Consider the following 21,186-nt stretch of genomic DNA (forward strand, 5'->3'; position numbering starts at 1 on the left):
AGGGTGGTCTCGTAGAAACAATAATGACAAGCAAGAACATGAACTTAAACATAGCTTAAAAGGCCAAGGACAACCAGAGGGTGGCAAATTATGTCGTTGTGGAATACTTTGGTTGTTCCGAGTAGGTTAATTGATAATTGCTTTATCTTTTCTAAAATAAAGGGTTTTCCAGTGGTAAGGTATTTCCTTTTTCTTGTCACATGGAAGAAGAATCCTCTTTGATAGTCGTTAACAGGATTGTTTCTCATCCCATATGGATCCCACATCGTCCAGTAACAATTGTGTCTTCAATCTTGCTTTTTCATCCAAATTGTGCTCTGAACTTGACCATTAATACCGAAGTTGATATTGCCTTACATGAATAATGATTAATTGAAATGCTGTAAAGGTTATCTCACACAATGTACAATCATTTTTTACTGCAGACAGTTTTGGTGACGACTTTCTTTGTGAGCGTTTCGATTTTCTAGTCAAGAATGAGCTTGAGGCCAAAGTTTTATTGGCTAAAAAAACAAAGCATAGGAAAAATTGGCTTCAGAAGTTTTCTCAAGGTTAAGATGTGAACTTTAAACTGTGGTGTATTATTATTTATGGCTTAGACAATATTTTAGCTCTACTATGTTGGATTGATGTGTTGTAGCACTAATTATGAATTAGACTATGTATTATTACGGTTGAATATTATTGTTGTTTAAATGTGATAAACCCTTTAATTATATATTTTGACAATATTATTATTAGTACAATGTTATGTATTATTGTTGTTTTAATTTGGTGTACTATTAATTAAACATTCTTAGGATTTATAAACTTTTATAATATATTTTAATAAATTATTAATATTATCTAAAATATGTATTTTTATAAAATATAATTATATATAAAAAATGAAACTTTAAAAAATAATAAATAATAAAACATATTCAATATTTACATATTATTCGTTAAAAACAGCTTCTGAAAACAGTTTTCAGGAAAATTACCCAAACAGTGTAAAACATTTTATAATTTATCATCCAAACACTGAAAAATATTGTTTTCTGGAAAATGATTTACATTTTTGTAAAACATTTTTTAGATTTCATTTTCCGTAAACTGTTTTCAGTAAAACAAACGGACCCTTAATGTAAATTTATGCATGGTAAAAAACCAACCACTATCTAAAACAAAATCAAACATTTTTAACTAGTCAATTCAAATCAAAACCAACCAACCTTAAATACACATCTAAAATGTATCCAAAAAAACAACAATAAAAATCATTTTTCACTAAGTTGTACTAATTATTTTTGTAAGTTTATAAACTTATTAATTTATAACATTAAAGAAATCATAAATTTAAGTAACGATCTTCGAAAAAAATATTATCTTAGTAATTTATCAAAATCATTAACTTAGATCCAATTCTAATTCAGAGTCGAAAAAATATCACTTTAAAGAAATTCTTAATTTATCGAATACCAATTGAAGACTCGTTTAGTGAATAACGGTAGACAAACCACTAGCACCTTGGGTGAATGATAAAACCATGAAAGGGACCGTGAATGATTGGTGCAATAATGCACAAAGGCTTAAAGAACAATACTCTTAATTCCCCTCCAACCGTCTTTCCAACCCACAAAACAAAAGTAATACACTCATTTTCAAACCATTTTAACATCCCATAATTTAATGTAATGACTCGTCTTTGTCTTAACTCCCCTTTTGGAATATTATCATAATTAAATGGAACCAACTCGAAAAATTAACAAGTTACTTACCGTGTTTAAAAAATAATTAATTTTGTATTAAAATATATCATTAAACTGCTACACATTCTCCTGAACTAAGAATTATACGCAATATTATTTTAACTCAAATCTATTATTTAAATATCTTTTTAAGAAAATGTCAACCAACTAATGAAACGATTGGTTAAAAATCAGAAATTTAACCGTTATATATTAACGTTGTGTAAGACTGAGACCCAAAGTGGTGCCGCCACGTGTGGGTCCTACTCGAGGTGACTTGCATTAGAACCCAGGCAAGATATGATGTGGCACGTCCATACTCAAACTGATTCGTGCGATTACATCGTGACCGTTTGATGAATTCTTGACTAGCTACAACAAAAAGTGCCGTCTAATTTCCCTCTCAACGGTCATTCGACCGTCTTAGTGGAATTAAATCTCTTTATACTGAAATAAAGTATTTAATCTCTTTATTTTCCATTTTACATAAACCCCTCTTAGTGAATTTAAATTAATTACATCATTACTTTATATTGTTAAAGTGATAATATTGTCAAAAAAATAGGAGTCATGGAAATCTATCTAAACATACTTTGAAAACAATAATAGATTTAAATATTACGTCTAAAGAAGTTTTTTTAAATTTAAATTATTATTTTTGACGAAAGTAATTAATGAATTTATCGATTTAGATATAATAAAAATATTTAGAAAGTAGATAGATAATTTATATAAAATTAAAATAGATAGATCGTTTAACAATCATGTAATATGTTGATGAAATACCGAATTATTGATTTTAATAAAGAGAAAATAACTTCAGTGACCAAAAATCACATATGATATACGATTTTAACCAACTTTTTCCGGATTTGCCAAAATGACCAACAAAATCGCAATGCGATCGCTAATTCGCAACGCGATCTCCATTATCGCAAATCAGTTTCCATATTCGCAACGCGATTATGACAATCGCAATGCGATTTTCCAATTTCGCGTTACGATTTTCCCAATTCGCAATGCGAATAAGTAAATCGCAATGCGAATTTGAAAAATCGCAATGCGATACTGACTATCGCAATGCAATTTTCCTAATTCGCATTGCGATTTACGTATTCGCATTGCGATTTTCATAATTCGCAATGCGAATACGTAAATCGCAACGCGATTAAGCAAATCGCAATGCGAATTAGGAAAATCGCAATGCGAATACGTAAATCGCAATGCGAATCTTACTATCGCAATGCGATTTACATAGCGCCATTCGTATTAACGCGTATTTTTTTTTTCAAATTCCAAACACGAATTTTTTCTTAATATATCGGAAACTGAACCGTCCACAGTAATCGCAACTCATAACCTCAAACCTAAAATCACAACACTCAGTCCCATCTCCATCTCTCACTCTCTACGGCGAAATCCGTCCCCATCGCCGGCGAAATCCCTCACAACCATTCACGGTCAGAAATCCATCACAATCATTCAGAAATAGAAAATCAACCTCCGAGGGTTAGTTTTTTTTGTTGTTGAAATTTTTGCATTATTTTAGGTTTTTCATATTGAGACTGATGATAAGTTTACTGGTAATTTCAATAATAGATTAACCATTTCACTTAGATTTCTTATTAAATTCATTCGATTGCTGCCAATACTGCTAAACTGTTTAGCATGTGAAGTTAGTATTTGTCTTTGTTTTGTCTTTTGGTTGAAGTAATGCAGAAGAATAATAGTTTCGAGAATGAAAATCGCAACGCGAAAATAACTATCGCAACGAGAGAATCGCAACGCGAAACCAAAATCGCATTGTGATTTTCATTTCGCGTTGTGATTCTCTCGTTGCGATTTTCATTTCGCGTTGCGATTTTCTCGTTGCGATTTTCATTTCGCATTGCGATTTTCTCGTTGCGATAGTCAGTTTTGTGTTGCGATAGTCTGTTTTGCCTTCAACATAATGCAGATTGAAAATCAACAAATCAACTATTACATTTCAATCAATTAATCAAGCACAAATAAAAATTATGTACACACCAATTAAACAAATCAATATTTACAAATCATTTTTTACAAATCAATTAAACAATCAAAAAATAATAATAATTCTTATTTTCTCATCAATTATTGAATCAATGAATCAACTTTTACACCCGTACATCCATTTCACGCAGCTCACTTAAGGATTAACCTACAAAAACCAAACATTTGCTCAAACAAGACTTCCTACACATCTAAAACCTACAAACAACAAATTATTGAATTCTAGGTACTTAACCAAACATTTTCAAACCAAAAGGAGTATATATGTTAACAAAACTTGCATTTGACTTACCAATTAACAATGGATACTTTCATAACGCGGATGCAGGTAGGCAGCGTCTAGAATATATCGCTCTAGCCATATAATGCCGAAACCACAAGCCTACTGCAGCTCTATCTCTATCGGTGGGAGGTATAAACTCTGTGCTTCCCGTCGTCAAACGCGCCAAGCACATGCATACGAGAGGACCACAATCCCCTCTGGCTCTCGGCGATTGTTGTGGCACGGTCTCGTATCTGACAACTATGACATTGAACTTCTTTGGCTTCTTGTGTCCAGAATGAGTCCAATAATTAATCCCATCCAATAATTTAGCCAAATGAGAGCTCCATCCCTTGATAATATCTCTCAAATCAGACAGTGATATGTAATTTATCATGCTGTCATATACTATTATCTTCAGGGATGGGAGCTGAAGTTGGACGAGAAGCCAATTACGACGTTCCAAAACAGGGATAAACACCTGCAATCATAAGTAATAATTCATTTATTTGCGCACTTATTTATGAACACCTTTAAAAAATTTAAAAAATAAACACTAACCTTATCGACCTCCCACCATGCAGGATAAAGTTTAGCTTGTCCATTGCCCAACGAAAATTATTCATCTCGTTAATTCTTCAAGTGAACTGCGTGAAAAACCGCCGGCATTATTGTATATCGCAAATTTTTTTTATTTTTCCTAAACTTCCTTATTATTAGAATACGTGACACCCACACATCGATATGCTGTTTTACAAAAAAAAGACATATATTAGTGAATTACATTAATTTTTAAAAAAATTAATCAAAATCATATATAAGACAAATATAAGATTTACCTCCCCATCGAAATAGCCACTGTCTTCAACCCCTAATAACACACCCCACCAAGACCGATTAAGCAACAAATACATCTCATCGTTGAGTTTGCTTATGTCAGTGTAACACCCTTGGCTCCGCTCATGTAGATAAAAATCAACTGCGGTCTTAGCCCAAAGGGTATTATCCAGAATTGTTTCCGGTAGTTGTCTCCTCTCCACTTCAGATACCGGAAGGGTACTAGCCGGTAACTCATATGAGAGCCAACTCTCATCCATCATGTCCGACAACGGTGGGGGTTTCTTAATAATTCGATATATTACCCCATGTGAATCGGGCTCTGGAATGGTGGAAGGGACCTCTTCAACGATGACAGTGGCCTCTTGAACGGAGGGGGGGGACTCTTGAGGGATGATAGGGGCCTCTTGAACGATTGGAGGGGACTCTTGAGGGATGACAGGTGAGTCGGGTTTTTTCTTGCGAAGTCTTCGCACCATTGGTGTGAACGGAGACGTAATAGCACGTGCACGCAGTCTGATGCGCGAACTACGTCGTGCAAGGAAAACCCGACGTAAAGCATCCACCTTATCGGGCCGCTAAAAAAAATTAATACATAAATCAGTAAATAAACAGACATGATATTAAACAAAGACAAATATGTTTCAAACTTGCATTGTATTCACCCAAGTCATTATTCTATCATAGTTCACAAAATGCATCAGATAACATTCCAGAAGTAAGCACTTATATAAACATTTAAAAGGACAACATATAAAAACAAGAAGAATAATAGTTTACTTTCGCAACACGAAACTTACTTTCGCAACGCGGAAATAACTATCGCAACGCGGAAATGACTATCGAAACGCGGAAATGAAAATCGCAACGACAAAATCGCAATGCGAAATGAAAATCGCAACGACAAAATCGCAACGCGAAACACAAATCGCATTACGATTTTCATTTCGCGTTGCGATTTTATCGTTACGATTTTCATTTCGCATTGCGATAGCCATTTCCGCGTTGCGATAGTCATTTTCGTGTTGCAAAAGTAAACTATTCTTCTTCTGCAAATTGAAACTTGAATGGATTTCATTACTTCAACCAAAAGACAAAAACAAAACCAAAAACAAATACTAACAAAAACAGTTTAGCAGTATTGGCAGTAACCGAATGAATTTATTAAGCAATCTAAGTGAAATGGTTAATCTAAGTGAAATTACGAGTAAATTTATCATCAAGTTAAATATGAAAAATCTTAAACTTACCTCGTTGCGTAGAGTATGAACCTCATTCTGCAACGATGCTACCATCTCACGTAGAGCGATTACCTCACCGCGTAAAGTAGACACCTCAACACGCCATGCACCATCGTCTTTGCGTAAAGTACCGACCTCCTCACGCAAGGCATTGACCTCATCACGTAACTCTCCTAACTCATCCCGTGGAGGTGGAGAACAGGGAGATAAACGTCGTGGCATCTTTGCCGGTCGCCTATCTTGCGGTGATGGTGGAGAAGAGCCTCGATGATGTGATAGAATAGGTGATGGCTGTCGTTGTGGAGGTGTATAGTCGGGTCGATCAGGTGATGGCTCTGGTGAGGTGATAGCTCTGGGTGAGGTGATGGCTCCCGAAGTGGAGGCTGCTCATCATCCGTGCCATCAAAAAAACGCTTACTAGCTTGCCACCAATCAGTGGCAAGCTCAGCTTCCGTGGGTGTCAGCCTCTGTAATGGAGTGTTGGCCTCCTCCAGGAAATAGCCCTGGGAATATCATTTGAAGTTTTTATTGCATATGTCTTCATGGCGGGAAATGCCTCAAATATCCAAATCTACAAACAATATAATAACAAACATTATTAATTGTTAAATAATTACTTATAATTTTGGAAACATTATATAAAAATTCTTACCTTAAAAGCCCAAATAAAGCCTGTCAAAATGTATTTGGAACTATCGCCATGCAAACTTTTTTGATCATCCAAGGCAAACGATAACTTATTCCATGTAGCTTTCCATAAATACGAGCCCCACGGAAACAGGTTCCACGCATTTAGGTCTTCTACCAATTTGATTAGATCATTCGGAATAGGTTGTCTGGCCTATCTGCCTAAAAAGCCGGCATGCAAAAGTATTAGAAAGCATACTCGGACAACATCGACGTCATCCATCCGAGTAAAACCATCTTTCTTATTCAATAATATTGTCAGGTCTTCCACGTGTAGATTCGGCCTCTCCAGCTCAGGAAAAACCCGGGATAACCATGATGGGCGGGTAATGTGTCTAGTGTACCGACCTACATTATCGTGTCCGAAGCGTAGACCGGTGATTAAGCAAAACTCCTCCCGCCCAAAACACGTATACGCCGGTGGAAAATCAAACCATATCTCTTCATCACGACGTTGTATAGTATCTGGTAGATCACTAGTCATGGTTTGAAGAAACAGGTGTGTCAACATCGCATCTCCACCGGGATGTTATACTTTCAGCCATGGCCCGAAGCAAGTATCCTCAAACATTTTTCTTTATGCAGGTGAAAGCTTCGACGCAATTGTTTTGGCCAGGCTGACTTTATTTCTTAAGGTCAATTGAGCCGAATAAAAGTTCTACAAAAACAATAAACATACTAAGTTAGATATACCAAAAACTACACTGTGAAGATATACCAAAAACAATAATAAACATAAAGAGTAGTAGTTTATTCTTCAAACTTAAATTTGCAACACTGTGAATTTCTTATTTGTCTTTATTTTTTGGTTGAAGTAATGCAATTCATTCAAGTTTCAATTTGCAGAAGAAGAATAGTTTCTGAAAATGAAAATCGCAACACGAAAATGACAATCGCAACGCGAATTTGACTATCGCAACGAGAGAATAAAATCGCGTTGCGATTTTGTCGTTGCGATTCTCGGTTGATTTAATAAGCAATCTAAGTGAAATGGTTAATCTATTATTGATATTACCAGTAAACTTATCATCAATTTCAATATGAAAAACCTAATAATAATGCAAAAATTTCAAAAAGAAAATAATTAAAAAAACTAACCCTCGGTGGTTGATTTGGTTGATTTTCCATTTCTGATTGTGAGGGTGGCTCTGAGAGATGGAGATAGACGGATTTCGCCGGAGATGGGGACGGATTTCGTCGGAGATGGGTGAGAGAGTGAGAGATGGAGATGGGACTGAGTTGTGATTTTAGATTTTAGGTTATGAGTTGCGATTACGGGATATACTGTGGACGGTTCAGTGTTTCAATATATTAATATTCGTGTTTGGAATTTGAAAATAAAATACGCTTTGCGATACTAATGGCGCTTTGAAAATCGCATTGCGATTATGTATTATCTCGTTGCGAAAGTCAGTATTGAGTTGCGAAATTAAGTATCGAGTTGCGAAAGTCAGTATCGCGTTGCGATTTTGTATTATCGCGTTGCGATAGTCAGTATCGCGTTGCGATTTTCCAAATTCGCATTGCGATTTACTTATTCGCATTGCGAATTGGGAAAATCGCAACGCGAAATTGGAAAATCGCATTGCGATAGTCATAATCGCGTTGCGAATCTGGAAACTGATTTGCGATAATGGAGATCGCGTTGCGAATTAGTGATCGCATTGCGATTTTGTTGGTTATTTTGGCAAATCCGAAAAAAGTTGGTTAAAATCGTATATTATATGGGATTTTTGGTCACTGAGGTTATTTTCTCTTTAATAAAAGATGTAACATAAATCTTTCCGTTATGTTAATTATGATCTCATCATTTTTAATAGCATCGATACAATTGAACTATAATTTATAGATAACTAGTTATAAAAATGTTATAAAACAAATTAGTGAAGATTAATATGTAGAAATGATAATATGAAAAAAATAATATAAATGATTTTAGTTTATTGAGAGCATGAGTGAAGCGGTAAGAAGAGGTCATTATATAATTTCTATAATTTATATGATCGGGAGTCAAACCTAAGTAACATAAAAAAATTGAGGGATTAAATCAAGATTTTAAAGCATAATAGAGGACTAAAACCAGAATTAATTGTAAACATAGAAACATGGACAATCTCGTCATTTAGAGTTTATACATATATAATATATCTCCGACTCCGGTCCGGCTAAGACAAGTAGACAAGCTTATTTAAAAAGTTAGAGATAAGGTAATAAAAGAAGTGTTCAGTGTCGCAAGTGGCGCAGAGCATAAAAAAGAAGGAAGTACCCTTTCTCTTTCCGTTTCTCTTCTCCATTTGCTCTAAATCTTCCTTTCCATTTTCATTTCAGTCAAAACGTTACTTTCCGGTGAAGCTAATACCGCCGGTATCTCAGGATGTCGGTGTACGACGCGGCGTTCGTGAACACGGAGCTATCGAAGCCGACGTCGATTTTCGGGTTAAAACTATGGGTAGTGATCGGGATTTTTCTTGGTTCATTCATAGTTTTGACTCTGTTCCTTCTCTCGCTTTGCCTGACAACCCGCCGCAAATCTCGCAGACATCGACACTTGGTCCCCACGCCGCTAGTCTCCAAAGAGATCCAAGAAATAGTTCACCACCAGCACCACCCGCCGGCGGAAGCTAATCACCAACATAAGGCCCCGCAGGTGCCGGAGATCCAAGTGGACACGGGGAAACTGGAGCACATATTGGCATTCTCCAGTGGGGAAAGCAAAGGGCACACGAGCGTGAGCGAGACAACGTCGTTCGGGAGTGGGAATGTGGGGCCGGAAGTGTCTCATCTCGGGTGGGGAAGATGGTATACGTTGAGGGAACTGGAGTTAGCTACCAATGGATTGTGCGAAGAGAATGTGATCGGCGAAGGCGGCTATGGAATTGTTTATCACGGTGTTTTGACTGACGGAACCAATGTTGCTGTCAAAAATTTGCTCAACAACAAGTACCCCTTCTTCATTTACTTATCCCATTTTAAGAAATGAATATTCTTTTTTTTCCCGAATCATTTGAATCTTCGATTTTCAGGGGTCAAGCCGAGAAGGAATTTAAGGTAGAAGTGGAAGCAATTGGGCGTGTGCGACATAAGAATCTTGTGAGATTGCTTGGTTACTGTGTTGAAGGTGCTTATAGGTATACTGCAATCATCTTCCATTTTTGAGTTCTTTGATTAGTGTAAACTGTAGAGAGAAAGTGACTTAGTATCTGTTCTTTTTTGTGCTGTTTAGGATGCTCGTATACGAGTATGTTGACAATGGGAATTTGGAACAGTGGCTGCACGGTGATGTTGGGGATGTCAGTCCTCTTACGTGGGATATCCGTATGAATATCATACTAGGAACAGCAAGAGGGTACATTTAGAATTCTATCCTTTTGGTTTCAAGTAGAACTGTGTGTCGATTCTCTGTTCATTTGTGCCGGTTCTCATTGGCCGTGTTCCTCGTGTTGTTATTGCAGTTTAGCTTACCTTCATGAGTGTCTCGAGCCGAAGGTTGTTCACCGGGACGTAAAATCTAGCAACATCCTACTTGATCGCCAGTGGAACTCCAAGGTTTCCGATTTTGGGCTCGCTAAACTCTTGTGTTCTGAACGGAGTTATGTGACAACTCGAGTGATGGGAACATTTGGGTCGGTTAACTTCCATCTCACAATCTTAGCACTTAAGAATTAAGGTTAAAAGTTATGAACGGCTTCATGTGCACTGAAATCACTTCATTATCTTTCATATTTTCCAGCTACGTTGCTCCGGAATATGCTTGTACTGGCATGCTGAATGAGAAGAGTGATGTCTATAGCTTCGGTATACTTATTATGGAGATTATTTCCGGGAGAAGTCCGGTCGATTATAGCCGGCCTCAAGGAGAGGTTAGGCTTATTATTAACTTCTCCTTCGTTTTCTTCCACTAATCTAATGTGACAGATCCTACTGTTGTTAACTTGGAAATGACTGAATATACATTTGCAGGTGAACTTGGTGGAATGGTTAAAAACCTTGGTTGGAAACCGAAAATCCGAAGAAGTAGTTGATCCCAAGCTACCCGAGATGCCTGCTTCAAAAGCGCTCAAACGTGCCCTATTGGTCGCTCTCAAATGTGTCGATCCTGATCCGACGAAAAGGCCGAAAATGGGGCATGTTATCCATATGCTCGAAGCTGATGATCTGCTCTTCCGCGATGTAATCACCGCTTCTGTACTATATTAACAATTTTGACGTCTGAAAGGGAGCTTCCACTTGTATTATTTTACCTTTATCTCATTTTGCAGGAACGCCGGGCTGCAAGAGAACCTTCGGATTCACATTCCGGCGATCGACAATCGACTAACAGTGGTTCGAAATTAGGTTAGAGATGATTTGTTGTATCTTTAGCAATAATCTGACATTATTCTTTATGTTTGGTTTGCATTTCCCCCCCACATGTAATATACAGTATGCATTTGTACAAATATAGACCATAAAAATATATAAAATAATGTCTCTAAGTATGTGTGCCAAATCCAAGTTTAAGTTTTTAAACTACATTAGCAAAGTAACCGAGGCTTTCTTTAATTTATATTTTGAATTCAAAAAACTTTGCTTATATCGGCTAAGATATGTGGGGTTTGCGGCCATTTATGTTTGAACAAAGTATTAAATTACTAAACACAGTAATATTAATAATAGACAGTGTGCTGTCAATTGATGATTCTTATATGCGACCACAGCAGGGGACGACGTTCACAAGCTGACGAGATACTGAAATAATTGGATGATTCTTATATGCGAAGATTGTTGCTTATAATTCCATCGTTCAAGTGATGAAACAACGTGCGGCAATGCATCACGGAGCAGTAAGCAACTCACAGTACCAATCAATCGCCATCTTTTCTAGTGGAAAAAGTGAAGTAAAAGATTAGATGCCGTGTTTAAATATATCAAACAAAGAACCCTACTCCACCCCCTTAATCTTCACGTTTACTCTTTGATTATTTGTGAAGCGATGCACAAAAGTGTAAAAGGTAACAATAATTAATTACATATTTTTGGAGTTAAGCCTGGAAAATGGAGGGTACCATATTTTAATTATTACTTTTACTTTTTTACTATTTCAATTTTTTAATTTAAAAACGTAGGATAATAAATTTAATTAATCAGTTGAGATAATTATGGTTCTCGTTGATATAATAAATTTATTTATTAATTAATTAATATTAAATCATTTTTAAATTTTTAACATAATTAGTTTTTCTAATAAGTTATATTTTAAAAGGTAAATTGAGTATTAAACCTTTAAAAATTGGTTATTGCTAAAGCCTGCAGCTAACTATGAAACATGAAGCATTTGCATCATGCAGCTCATTTATATCCGTTGGATTTGCGCGGTTTTATACAAGTGGAAGTAGGGCTGACGTCTGGCGGGTGGCCCATTGAAAAGCCCTTTGATAATATCAACAAATTTGACAAAAAGAGCAAAAAGCAACAAAATAGGTGGTAAGGGATTCTTCCAGCCCGTTCCCGAATTCTTTATTTCCCCCATTCATTGTCCTACACGTATATATTCTGTGACCGACCATGCCTAACAGGCAGTGATTGAATCAACACTCCTCATCCTCAACTACTTCCCAAAGATAAAATTTCAACTAAGCCGGAAAATACACCTCGCATTTGCAGCTTTGTTCGAAATTTCCAAATTCCATTCAGTATCAAGTCAGGTAAATTCTCTCTATTTTCCTTTTTTTTTTCCAATTAGCTTTTCTGTCTGTGATTCTACTGAAATTGCGATTTTTTTCTTCATTTTTGAGGTTAGTTGTTTGAAACCTATTTAGCTTATAATTTTGTTTTTATCTTTCGTTATTAACAGATCCGTGGATAACATCTTCTGGTTGGTTTAATCGCTCGTTTGGTTTAAGTATCTAAACTTCAGGTAAGTTTTTTTTGTGTTTACTTCTGTATTTGTTTTACTTTATATTTCTGGATGCTTGTGTTTTTGTTTTTGTTTCAGATCCATCAGATCTGCTGTAGTTTATGTGATTTCTGAGTTTTGAATTTCGATTTTGACGCTTTTCTTTTAAAGATGTGATTTCTCAGGGTTTCCTTGAAGTCTTTTTGGTTTAGAATTATTTTATTTTGTGTAGAAATGCCTTGGTTGTTTCTCTGTATAAAGTTTCTCGTAGTATTCATGGAGGAAATCATGTAGATGTATAATAAAGACAAGATAGGATGGATAAACAAAGAAAATCAGGCTACCTAGGAGATCTAGATATATTTGTCATGATTTATCGTTACACCGTTTCTTTTGCATGTATTTGTTATATTTTGGTGTTTGAATATATGGTCGTTTATGCCATCAGCTATTTGTTTAATCCAATTGTTTTTATGCTTATTAAGTATTATGCGATTAGATCTGCTGTGTATGGTATTGGTCAAAGGTATAGGATTGAATTCCTTTATTGTCGGATGGTGGAATTAATGGTCTGTAAATATTATGGGGATGATGCCCTTTTAAAGTTATGAACATGCTTGCATAGTATAAACTATAAAGATGATTACTTATGGAAACTTTGGGGTGTTTGATGTCTGTCACAATCCATTGAATTATTAACATGATTTAGTTTATCAAGTATTTTATTTGTGATATGATTGACTTTGTTCTTCTGGATGTTGTAGTAAATACATAAAAAATGAGCCGTCCTCAAGAACCACACCGCCCTTTCTTCCATTTTGGAAATCCTTTCCGTACTCCTAAGGGTTCTCAGTTACCTCCGGGACTTCTTTCTTTATTGAATGCGTTTGAGGCTGCCTTGTCAGAGAGGCTGCAAAAACTTGTGCCTAAAGACAAGAATGACATCCTTAGCTTGTCGTGGATGAAATTAGCAATGGAGTTGCTTTCCGAGATTCACTGCGACATAAAAAACCTGATAACCAATCTTGAGCTCCCTGTGACTGATTGGGATGAGAAATGGATAGATGTGTACCTGGAGATAAGTGTAAAGTTGCTCGATATTAGTATTGCTTTTACGTCTGAACTTACAAGGCTCAACCAAGGCCATCTCTTACTTCAGTGTGTCTTCCATAAGTTGGAGTCCGACTCCCCGAACCAATTCCTGCGGGCATGTTCCTCACTTGATAGCTGGAGACAGCACATTCGTTCAAAAAATCCCAGACTTGAAGGTTGTAGTCCTATACTGGACAAACTTGTGGAGTCATTGAGCTTGCCTAAGGTGAAGAACTCTGCTAAAGGGAAGGTTTTGATGCGTGCTATGTATGGAGCTAAGGTGGTGACTACATATATCTGTAGTGTCTTTGCTTCAGCTTTCTCTGGTTCTACCAAAAATTTGTTAGATTTGCATGTTTATGCTATGCTCCCATGGGAACAAGTTTTCTCTGATATGCAAACAACTGTTAATACAGAAATTAGAAATATATTTTCTTGCGGAGAATTTACAGTTCTTAGAGAACTTCATGCCGTCGATGCTTGTTCCAAGAAATTGTATCCATTCCTTCAAGATGGGTTTAGTCCTTCTGAAGGTGAAACATTCAAGAATTCTGTTTCAGATATGAGGAATACAGCAGAGAAACTATCGCAAGGTTTAGATAATCTTTCAATGGTAGTAGATGGCTTTTTCAAAATAGTTTTGACTGGGCGTGATGCTTTGCTTTGTGATCTAAGAGCAGGTTGTGCTGTCCCCAAATCAGTCACAGGAAGAAATCTTGACGAGCAAGTTGCAAGGTGAATCATGAATGTATCGAAGCTAAATTCTTCTGTATACAGATGGTTTAGGTATGAGACCTTCTGTTTTCTAACTAGTAGCCATGTACATTCTTGTCTGAGTAAAGAAAGTATGTGTTGTGTGAGTTGTAAGATGTGTGTCAGTGTTACTAAAATAGTTTGCTGTCATGTATTCGGACCATCCTATGTCATATGCTATATAAAGGGCCAATATTTATTTGCAAACGATTGCTTCCTATTTGTATCGATCATCATTTCCCTAGGATATCCGTTATTACGGTGTTCCTAATCTCTTTTCCCTTTGCAGGTCAGGCTATTCTTGACATGTATAGCATGCGTTAGTGTTTGCTCCCAAAAGAGGTATAAATTCTGTGCAGTTTTTCTCAGCCTTAAACCGTATGGATGTTTTTTATGTGAAAAATTAGGTGGACATGCAAATTGGATAGTATTATAATGATCCCAGGCTTGAATTCTGAGAAAAGATCCTCGGGTTGCATCTATTGTAGTCGTATGAAACTGGGAAAACAATATTGGTGATATTGTGATTTGCATGTTAAATCTGTGGATAGTATTGTCGCAGTTGCAACTTGTGGTGAAGCGGGAAAGGGATATTCTTTGTACTATTCTATGGTATGATAGAATAGTTCATGGGCTGACCACCGTCCATGAGGTGGATTGGCCCTTGACCATAGCTTTTCAGTCAAAAGACTCGAGCCAACTTGGATGCTATTATTAAGCGTTGGCTGGCTCTTGGTTCAATGGTTGTGGAACTACGAGTTATGGTTGGGCGGAATGTCGAAAATGCAAGACGTATGTAAGAGGCATATTTTATCATGTCACAAAAAATACTTTTTTAAAAAAAATTAATCAGTTATTAATTTAATCATTAGTAAAATATTGAATTAAACGACGACGTTAGGGATTAGGAAGCAACTTGTGGCAAATACAGAGCCAGACCACATATATCAATGACATCACAGGCATGCTTTGATCTTGAAAGCCATGAGATATTCTGCTTCATCGTAAATTATACGATTTATAATGTTTTATTTTAATTCGAATAGACTTGACCCAGTAGTTTCTTTGACATGATTTTCTATAGAACTCTGGAATGAAGAATATTGACCATGAAGACTTTGACAAATCTTGTAGAAATGTTCACATGTTTTGTTTTGCAAATATTAATTTGAATATTAAAGTAATGAAAAAATAATTTCAATTATCAGTTTTTATTTATCTAATAATTTAAAAAAAAATCATATCAATTTCAAGTTGGACATCGATCTTAACATTAAACATAAAACATTTTAAATTTTAAGTTGTATTTCAATATTAATGTTTTAATATTAAAATGTATACACAACTTGAAATTCAATGTTAAAGATTTAAATGTTTTAAAGTTTGATATTACGTCGAGCTTAGTTGAAATATAAACCCAAGGGTATTTGAATATGAACACGAGAATGTCAACCTTTTTCTTCTTCTTCTTTCCGAATAACTTTGTTTATGACAAGCTTTAGACAAGAAAGTATATCTTATAGGCTTATACAGTGAAAATGCCAAAATGCAGAACAGATTCCAAATTTATTGTGGGAAATTAATATTATTTTAGAACCTGTAAAGAATCCTTACAATTTCTTGCAAAGTCATAAAAAGGGGAGATTTTACTATATATAAGCTTAATATAAAGTAAAGAAAAGACATAATCGAAACTGTTATAAATAATATAACATTTTCAGTTCAACAAAAAATATTATAAAAAATATAACATTTTAAATTTTTGATTGTAACCTAAAATATTATTAATATTTAAGAAGATTTGCATTCGAAAAATATTAAAAAAAAGTTAATATTTAAGTTACGCGTAATCTAAATTATTATATTTTCTATAATGTTTTCGATTGCATATTTTATTACCCTTATATTAAGTAGTTGTACCTTAAAATTAAAAAAAAAAAGTGTTATTCGAAAGGTGAAGTCTTCACGAGAAGACTGAGCTTTCCCACTTCAAAATGTTCACACATGACTAGAAATTTAGAGACAGAGAAAATGAGAATTACTGGTAAAACCAAAGAGAAAATTTTAGAAAAGAACAAAGGAAGAAAAACACTACTTTACACCTACCAACACGCTCTCGCAAAATCTAGAACCCATTTCCTTACCCTTTTTATTCCTCTCTCTGAATTTGAGCTGTTATCACTGCAAAAGGTCTCTTCGCGTTTTCGAGTTTGATCCGGGTTATCTCAAATTCGGATCCAGAAAGCATGTCGATAGAGCCCAGCATCTGGTCAGGCGATCACAGCATCAAAGGCATACCAACTCATGGTGGACGCTACGTTCAGTACAACGTTTATGGTAGCTTATTCGAAGTTTCCAGAAAATACGTCCCTCCCATTCGCCCCGTCGGCCGCGGTGCTAATGGGATTGTCTGGTAAGATATGATTTGGGTTTATCTTCATCTTGAAGTTTCACATGATAGTTTTTTGATAATTTAAGGTATGAAATAGCTTTGCGAGTAAGTTGTTTACATGTTTTGACGGAACCTTGATACTTCTAAGCCCTGTGTTTTTTGATTGAGAGTGAGATGAGTGAACTCTTGACTTGCTTTCGATAGCACATTCAGCTGTGTTTTGCTTCTAATGAAATTAAGCTGCCGAATTTAGGCCCCAGTTGAAGTAAATGAATTTACAGCTCAACTTGCTGCCTGAGGAGGTTGAAAGGAAGCTAAAATTCTGTTCATTAGGCTTACTCCTCTATAAGTTTATTAACCATATCGAGCTAAGATGCCATTGTTGCTCCTCCCTTTTCATAGTGCTGCCTTGAATTCCGAGACGCGGGAGGAGGTTGCTATCAAGAAAATCGGGAACGCTTTCGACAACAGGATTGATGCCAAGAGGACTCTGCGAGAGATCAAGCTTCTTCGTCACATGGATCATGAGAATGTGAGTTCTCTTAGCTCTGTCGTTCACATGTTGTTCATGTAAATCGACCCGTAATTGTATACGGGTGCTAATGACATGAGATTCCTTTTCTTCTTCAGGTGGTCGCCATCAAAGACATCATACGGCCTCCACTAAAGGAGAACTTTAATGATGTCTACATTGTTTACGAACTCATGGAAACTGATCTTCATCAAATCATTCGATCTAACCAATCGTTGACAGATGATCATTGTCGGGTTGGTATCAAATACTTGCTGTTGGATTAAATATACTTGGATAGAAACGTTATCCGTTTTCTGTTAGCAACTTAGAAGCTGAAACAATTGTTGATTCTGCACTGCTACTCTTGCAGTACTTTCTATATCAGATTCTACGAGGGCTGAAATATGTACATTCAGCAAATGTTTTGCATCGTGATTTAAAGCCCAGTAATTTGCTTCTGAATGCGAATTGTGACCTTAAAATTGGAGATTTTGGGCTTGCAAGGACTACATCCGAAACTGATTTTATGACAGAGTACGTAGTTACTCGCTGGTACCGGGCACCAGAATTGCTTCTCAATTGTTCTGAATACACTGCTGCAATCGATATTTGGTCGGTGGGTTGCATACTCGGTGAAATCATGACTAGACAACCCCTCTTCCCTGGCAAAGACTACGTGCATCAGCTGAGGCTTATCACAGAGGTATGCTTTCTACAATCTTCGAAAAAACTGCCAGAGGCTCTCTGGATGGTCCATTGCTGTTGACCCTTTCATTATATAGGTTCTCGGATGCATTTATTTTTTATTAATGCCAAAAAAATTCATTACACAAAAAGAGAGCACAGTCTGCTACAACTATCAACAAAGCACCCCAAAAGACTACTAAATTATCCAGCCAGCAAAACAAACAGGACAAGCTAACTAAAAAATTATCTAGCAATACCCCAAGCTATACACAACCTATCATTTGTCTCCCCCGAGCAAATAGCAACCCCCTATAAACGCAACCGAACCTCATCCTTAATCACCCCAATCAGCTCCAGCGCAGTCCTCTGAGCTCCCCCAAATATCCCGAAATTCCTCTCCTTCCACACATGGCAAATATAAGCACTCCAAGCAATCCTTAGAAGAATCGAAACGAACGCTTTACCCTTTAGCTTTGCGATCGTCCAAATAACCTCATATGCCCAAGTACCTACCCCTCTCGACACCTGACATAAATCCAAAACTCCTCTCCACACATCCCTGGAAAAGCCACACCCAAAAAATAGATGGTCCCTCGACTCCACCCCCCTCCCCCCACAAAAGCAGCAGCTTCCCTCAACCTCTATCCCCCATCGCAATAACCTATCCCTAGTTGGCAATCTATCCATCAACGCAAACCAAACAAAAACAGCATTTCTAGGAATTGGAAGAGGAAACCAAAGAAGACTTACCCAATCCACCCTTGCCCGCCTCCTTTGAATAGCTTGTCAAACTTCACTTGATACTTCCCAATTCCCCTCCAACATCCCAAGCCTTGATCCACAAACTGAACAGCCACAGCTTGAGCATAGCTTCTTCCAAGTCCAACTACTGGACTTCGGGATAGGGAACTCCATGAACAACCTCCCCTTGAGCACATAAGCCTCTGACCACTTCACCCAAAGCGAATCAGCCCTTACCACCAAAGCCCAAACATGTTGAACGATGCTAGCAACATTCCACGAGTCCAGCTCACGAAGCCCCAGCCCCCCTTCATCCTTCGGCTTACATATCAGCTCCCAGCTAACCCTGGCTCCCTGACCTTGCTGATCCCGTCCTTTCCAAAAAAACCTCGAGCATAACTGAGCCAGACGCTTGACAACCGCCTTTGGGAGAATAAAATGCCTACACCAGTATGCCTGAATATTATATAAAACACCCTGAATGAGCTGCAACCTCCCGGCATATGATAAAAACAGAGCTGACCAGCCACTGACCCGAGAGGCAACCCTTTCCAAAAGAGGAGCACAGTCCCGCTCAGTAAGCTTCCTAGTGACCAACGGAACCCCCAGATATCGGACAGGAAGCTGCCCCACCCTAAACCCAGTGATATCACGAATATGCAGCAACTCCTCATCACTCATACCCGAAGAGTATATGGCCGTTTTTTAAAGGATTCAACTGCAGACCAGAAACTTTGTAAAATTCTTCTAAAACACACGTAATACCCACCACGGAGTCCATATTCCCTTTCGAAAAAATCAATAAATCATCGGTAAAACTCAAATGAGTAATGCCAACCCGTTTGCACTTAGGATGAAATTGGAACACACCCTTGGCTGCTGCAACATCCAACATCCTGGACAAAATATTCATCACTAACAAAAATATATGGGGACAAAGGATCCCCTACCGGACACCCTGAGCACCCTGAAAATACCCTTCTAAACCCCCATTAATAACCATAGAGAACCTAGGAGATCCAATACAAAACAACAGCCCCCAATGCAAAAAATCTAAAGCTTTCTGCAGATCTACCTTGATTGCACACCTAGCATACAAAGCCCTCCTACCATATTCCTTAACCAATTCCTGCGCAAGAAGAGCATAATCAGTGATACTCCGTCCCTTCACAAAAGTTGACTGACTCATCGAAATAAGCACAGGCAACTACTTAGTTAAACGGGACACCTTGACCTTAGTGATACATTTATAAAAAACTTGACAACACGAGATCGGTCGGAAATCCTTAACGCTACTAGGATTAACCACCTTAGGAACCAAAGTAAAAGAAGTTGCATTAAATCCCCTCAAAGGCTCCAAAGTATTGAAGAAATAAAGAGCAGCCTCCATCACCTCCCCCCCCCCCCACAATTCCCCAAGCTTTTTGAAAAAACAAAGCCGTATGCTCGTCCGGTCCCGGAGCCTTTTCTCGGATGCATTTTGCTTTGTATACAAAATGCATAATTTCGGATGCATTCAGGTCTCCACGTTCCTGCATGATCGTTATTTGCATGTTCTTTTATTAGTGCCGGTTCTTCATTGACAATATATATGTTTCCTGTCTGCAAGAGTTTTTGCTTATCTTGATGGATTTGGACATAATGTTCTTTGTCCTTGAAACAGCTTATAGGTTCACCCGATGATTTGAGTCTTGGGTTCCTTCGAAGTGACAATGCCAGAAGATATGTTAGACAGCTTCCGCAATATCCAAAGCAAAACTTCGCTGCTAGATTTCCAAGCATGTCACCTGGTGCTGTTGATTTGCTTGAGAAGATGCTCATCTTCGACCCCCATAGGCGCATTACAGGTACTATGAGTTGCTTATTTCTCTCCACTACTTCGAAGTAAAAGAAATAGTGGATGAATTTGAACAATCATTGGGAAATTATTAACACAATGCTTGTACGTCCAACCAAATCATCCCTTTTCTTCATTTTCACTTAACAACCTTTTATCGTCTGTTGCAGTCGACAAGGCTCTATGCCACCCTTACTTGGCACCTTTTCACGACATCAACGTGGAGCCTGTTTGCCCAAGGCCATTCAGTTTTGATTTCGAGCAACCATCTATTACCGAAGAAAACATTAAGGAACTCATCCATAGAGAATGTGTAAAGTTCAACCCAGACCCAATTGATTGAGATTTATGTGTTTGTATGTGCGTCTGTTAAGTGTACCTAGTGACTCTGGTTTGCTGCGATATAAGTTGTAGGACTCAACAGTCCCTTCTGAGATTCGAAAATTGATAAACGACTCATGGAAAATACTATTTTAATAGAATTTGAGTTTGTTCAACAGTCAT

The 21,186-nt window shown here is 37.1% G+C and overlaps 3 protein-coding genes across 5 annotated transcripts; all 3 read left to right on the top strand.

The window, feature by feature from the left end:
- Positions 1-9,039: 9,039 nt before the first annotated feature.
- Positions 9,040-11,222, top strand: LOC120207203 (probable serine/threonine-protein kinase At1g01540). Its single transcript, XM_039206723.1, has 7 exons — positions 9,040-9,731; positions 9,815-9,919; positions 10,015-10,137; positions 10,244-10,414; positions 10,522-10,651; positions 10,752-10,961; positions 11,051-11,222. Exons 1-7 carry the CDS (start codon positions 9,166-9,168, stop codon positions 11,129-11,131), a joined length of 1,386 nt encoding a protein of 461 aa, XP_039062654.1. The 5' UTR covers positions 9,040-9,165; the 3' UTR covers positions 11,132-11,222.
- A 1,147-nt stretch (positions 11,223-12,369) lies between these two features.
- Positions 12,370-15,072, top strand: LOC120207205 (protein BPS1, chloroplastic-like). Of its 3 annotated transcripts, XM_039206728.1 has the most exons (4): positions 12,370-12,475; positions 12,625-12,687; positions 13,431-14,544; positions 14,801-15,072. In XM_039206728.1, the coding sequence occupies exon 3, from the start codon at positions 13,445-13,447 to the stop codon at positions 14,495-14,497; it is 1,053 nt and encodes a 350-aa protein (XP_039062659.1). In that variant the 5' UTR covers positions 12,370-12,475; positions 12,625-12,687; positions 13,431-13,444; the 3' UTR covers positions 14,498-14,544; positions 14,801-15,072. The 3 variants fall into 3 exon arrangements, with proteins under 3 accessions (XP_039062659.1, XP_039062657.1, XP_039062658.1); XM_039206726.1 differs by lacking the exon at positions 14,801-15,072 and having other exon boundaries at positions 13,431-14,718; XM_039206727.1 differs by lacking the exons at positions 12,370-12,475; positions 12,625-12,687; positions 14,801-15,072 and adding an exon at positions 13,192-13,329 and having other exon boundaries at positions 13,431-14,718.
- A 1,567-nt stretch (positions 15,073-16,639) lies between these two features.
- LOC120207204 (mitogen-activated protein kinase homolog MMK2-like) lies at positions 16,640-21,179 on the top strand. The gene is made up of 6 exons (XM_039206725.1): positions 16,640-16,924; positions 17,306-17,435; positions 17,534-17,671; positions 17,788-18,120; positions 20,509-20,692; positions 20,853-21,179. Exons 1-6 carry the CDS (start codon positions 16,758-16,760, stop codon positions 21,023-21,025), a joined length of 1,125 nt encoding a protein of 374 aa, XP_039062656.1. The 5' UTR covers positions 16,640-16,757; the 3' UTR covers positions 21,026-21,179.
- The last annotated feature ends 7 nt before the right edge of the window (positions 21,180-21,186 follow it).

Source organism: Hibiscus syriacus, unplaced genomic scaffold (genome assembly GCF_006381635.1).
Source record: "Hibiscus syriacus cultivar Baekdansim isolate YM2019G1 unplaced genomic scaffold, ASM638163v2 tig00014370_pilon, whole genome shotgun sequence".
NCBI lineage: Eukaryota > Viridiplantae > Streptophyta > Magnoliopsida > Malvales > Malvaceae > Hibiscus > Hibiscus syriacus.

Bases quoted from the DNA above. Each gene is read 5' to 3' on its own strand.
- LOC120207204 (XM_039206725.1), top strand. From the start codon at position 16,758: ATGTCGATAGAGCCCAGCATCTGGTCAGGCGATCACAGCATCAAAGGC. The intron at 17,436-17,533 runs GTGAGTTCTCTT...TTTCTTCTTCAG, and splicing joins GTCACATGGATCATGAGAAT to GTGGTCGCCATCAAAGACAT. The intron at 18,121-20,508 runs GTATGCTTTCTA...TCCTTGAAACAG, and splicing joins AGCTGAGGCTTATCACAGAG to CTTATAGGTTCACCCGATGA.
- LOC120207203 (XM_039206723.1), top strand. From the start codon at position 9,166: ATGTCGGTGTACGACGCGGCGTTCGTGAACACGGAGCTATCGAAGCCG. The intron at 9,920-10,014 runs GTATACTGCAAT...TGTGCTGTTTAG, and splicing joins TGTGTTGAAGGTGCTTATAG to GATGCTCGTATACGAGTATG. The intron at 10,962-11,050 runs GTAATCACCGCT...CTCATTTTGCAG, and splicing joins ATGATCTGCTCTTCCGCGAT to GAACGCCGGGCTGCAAGAGA.
- LOC120207205 (XM_039206728.1), top strand. From the start codon at position 13,445: ATGAGCCGTCCTCAAGAACCACACCGCCCTTTCTTCCATTTTGGAAAT.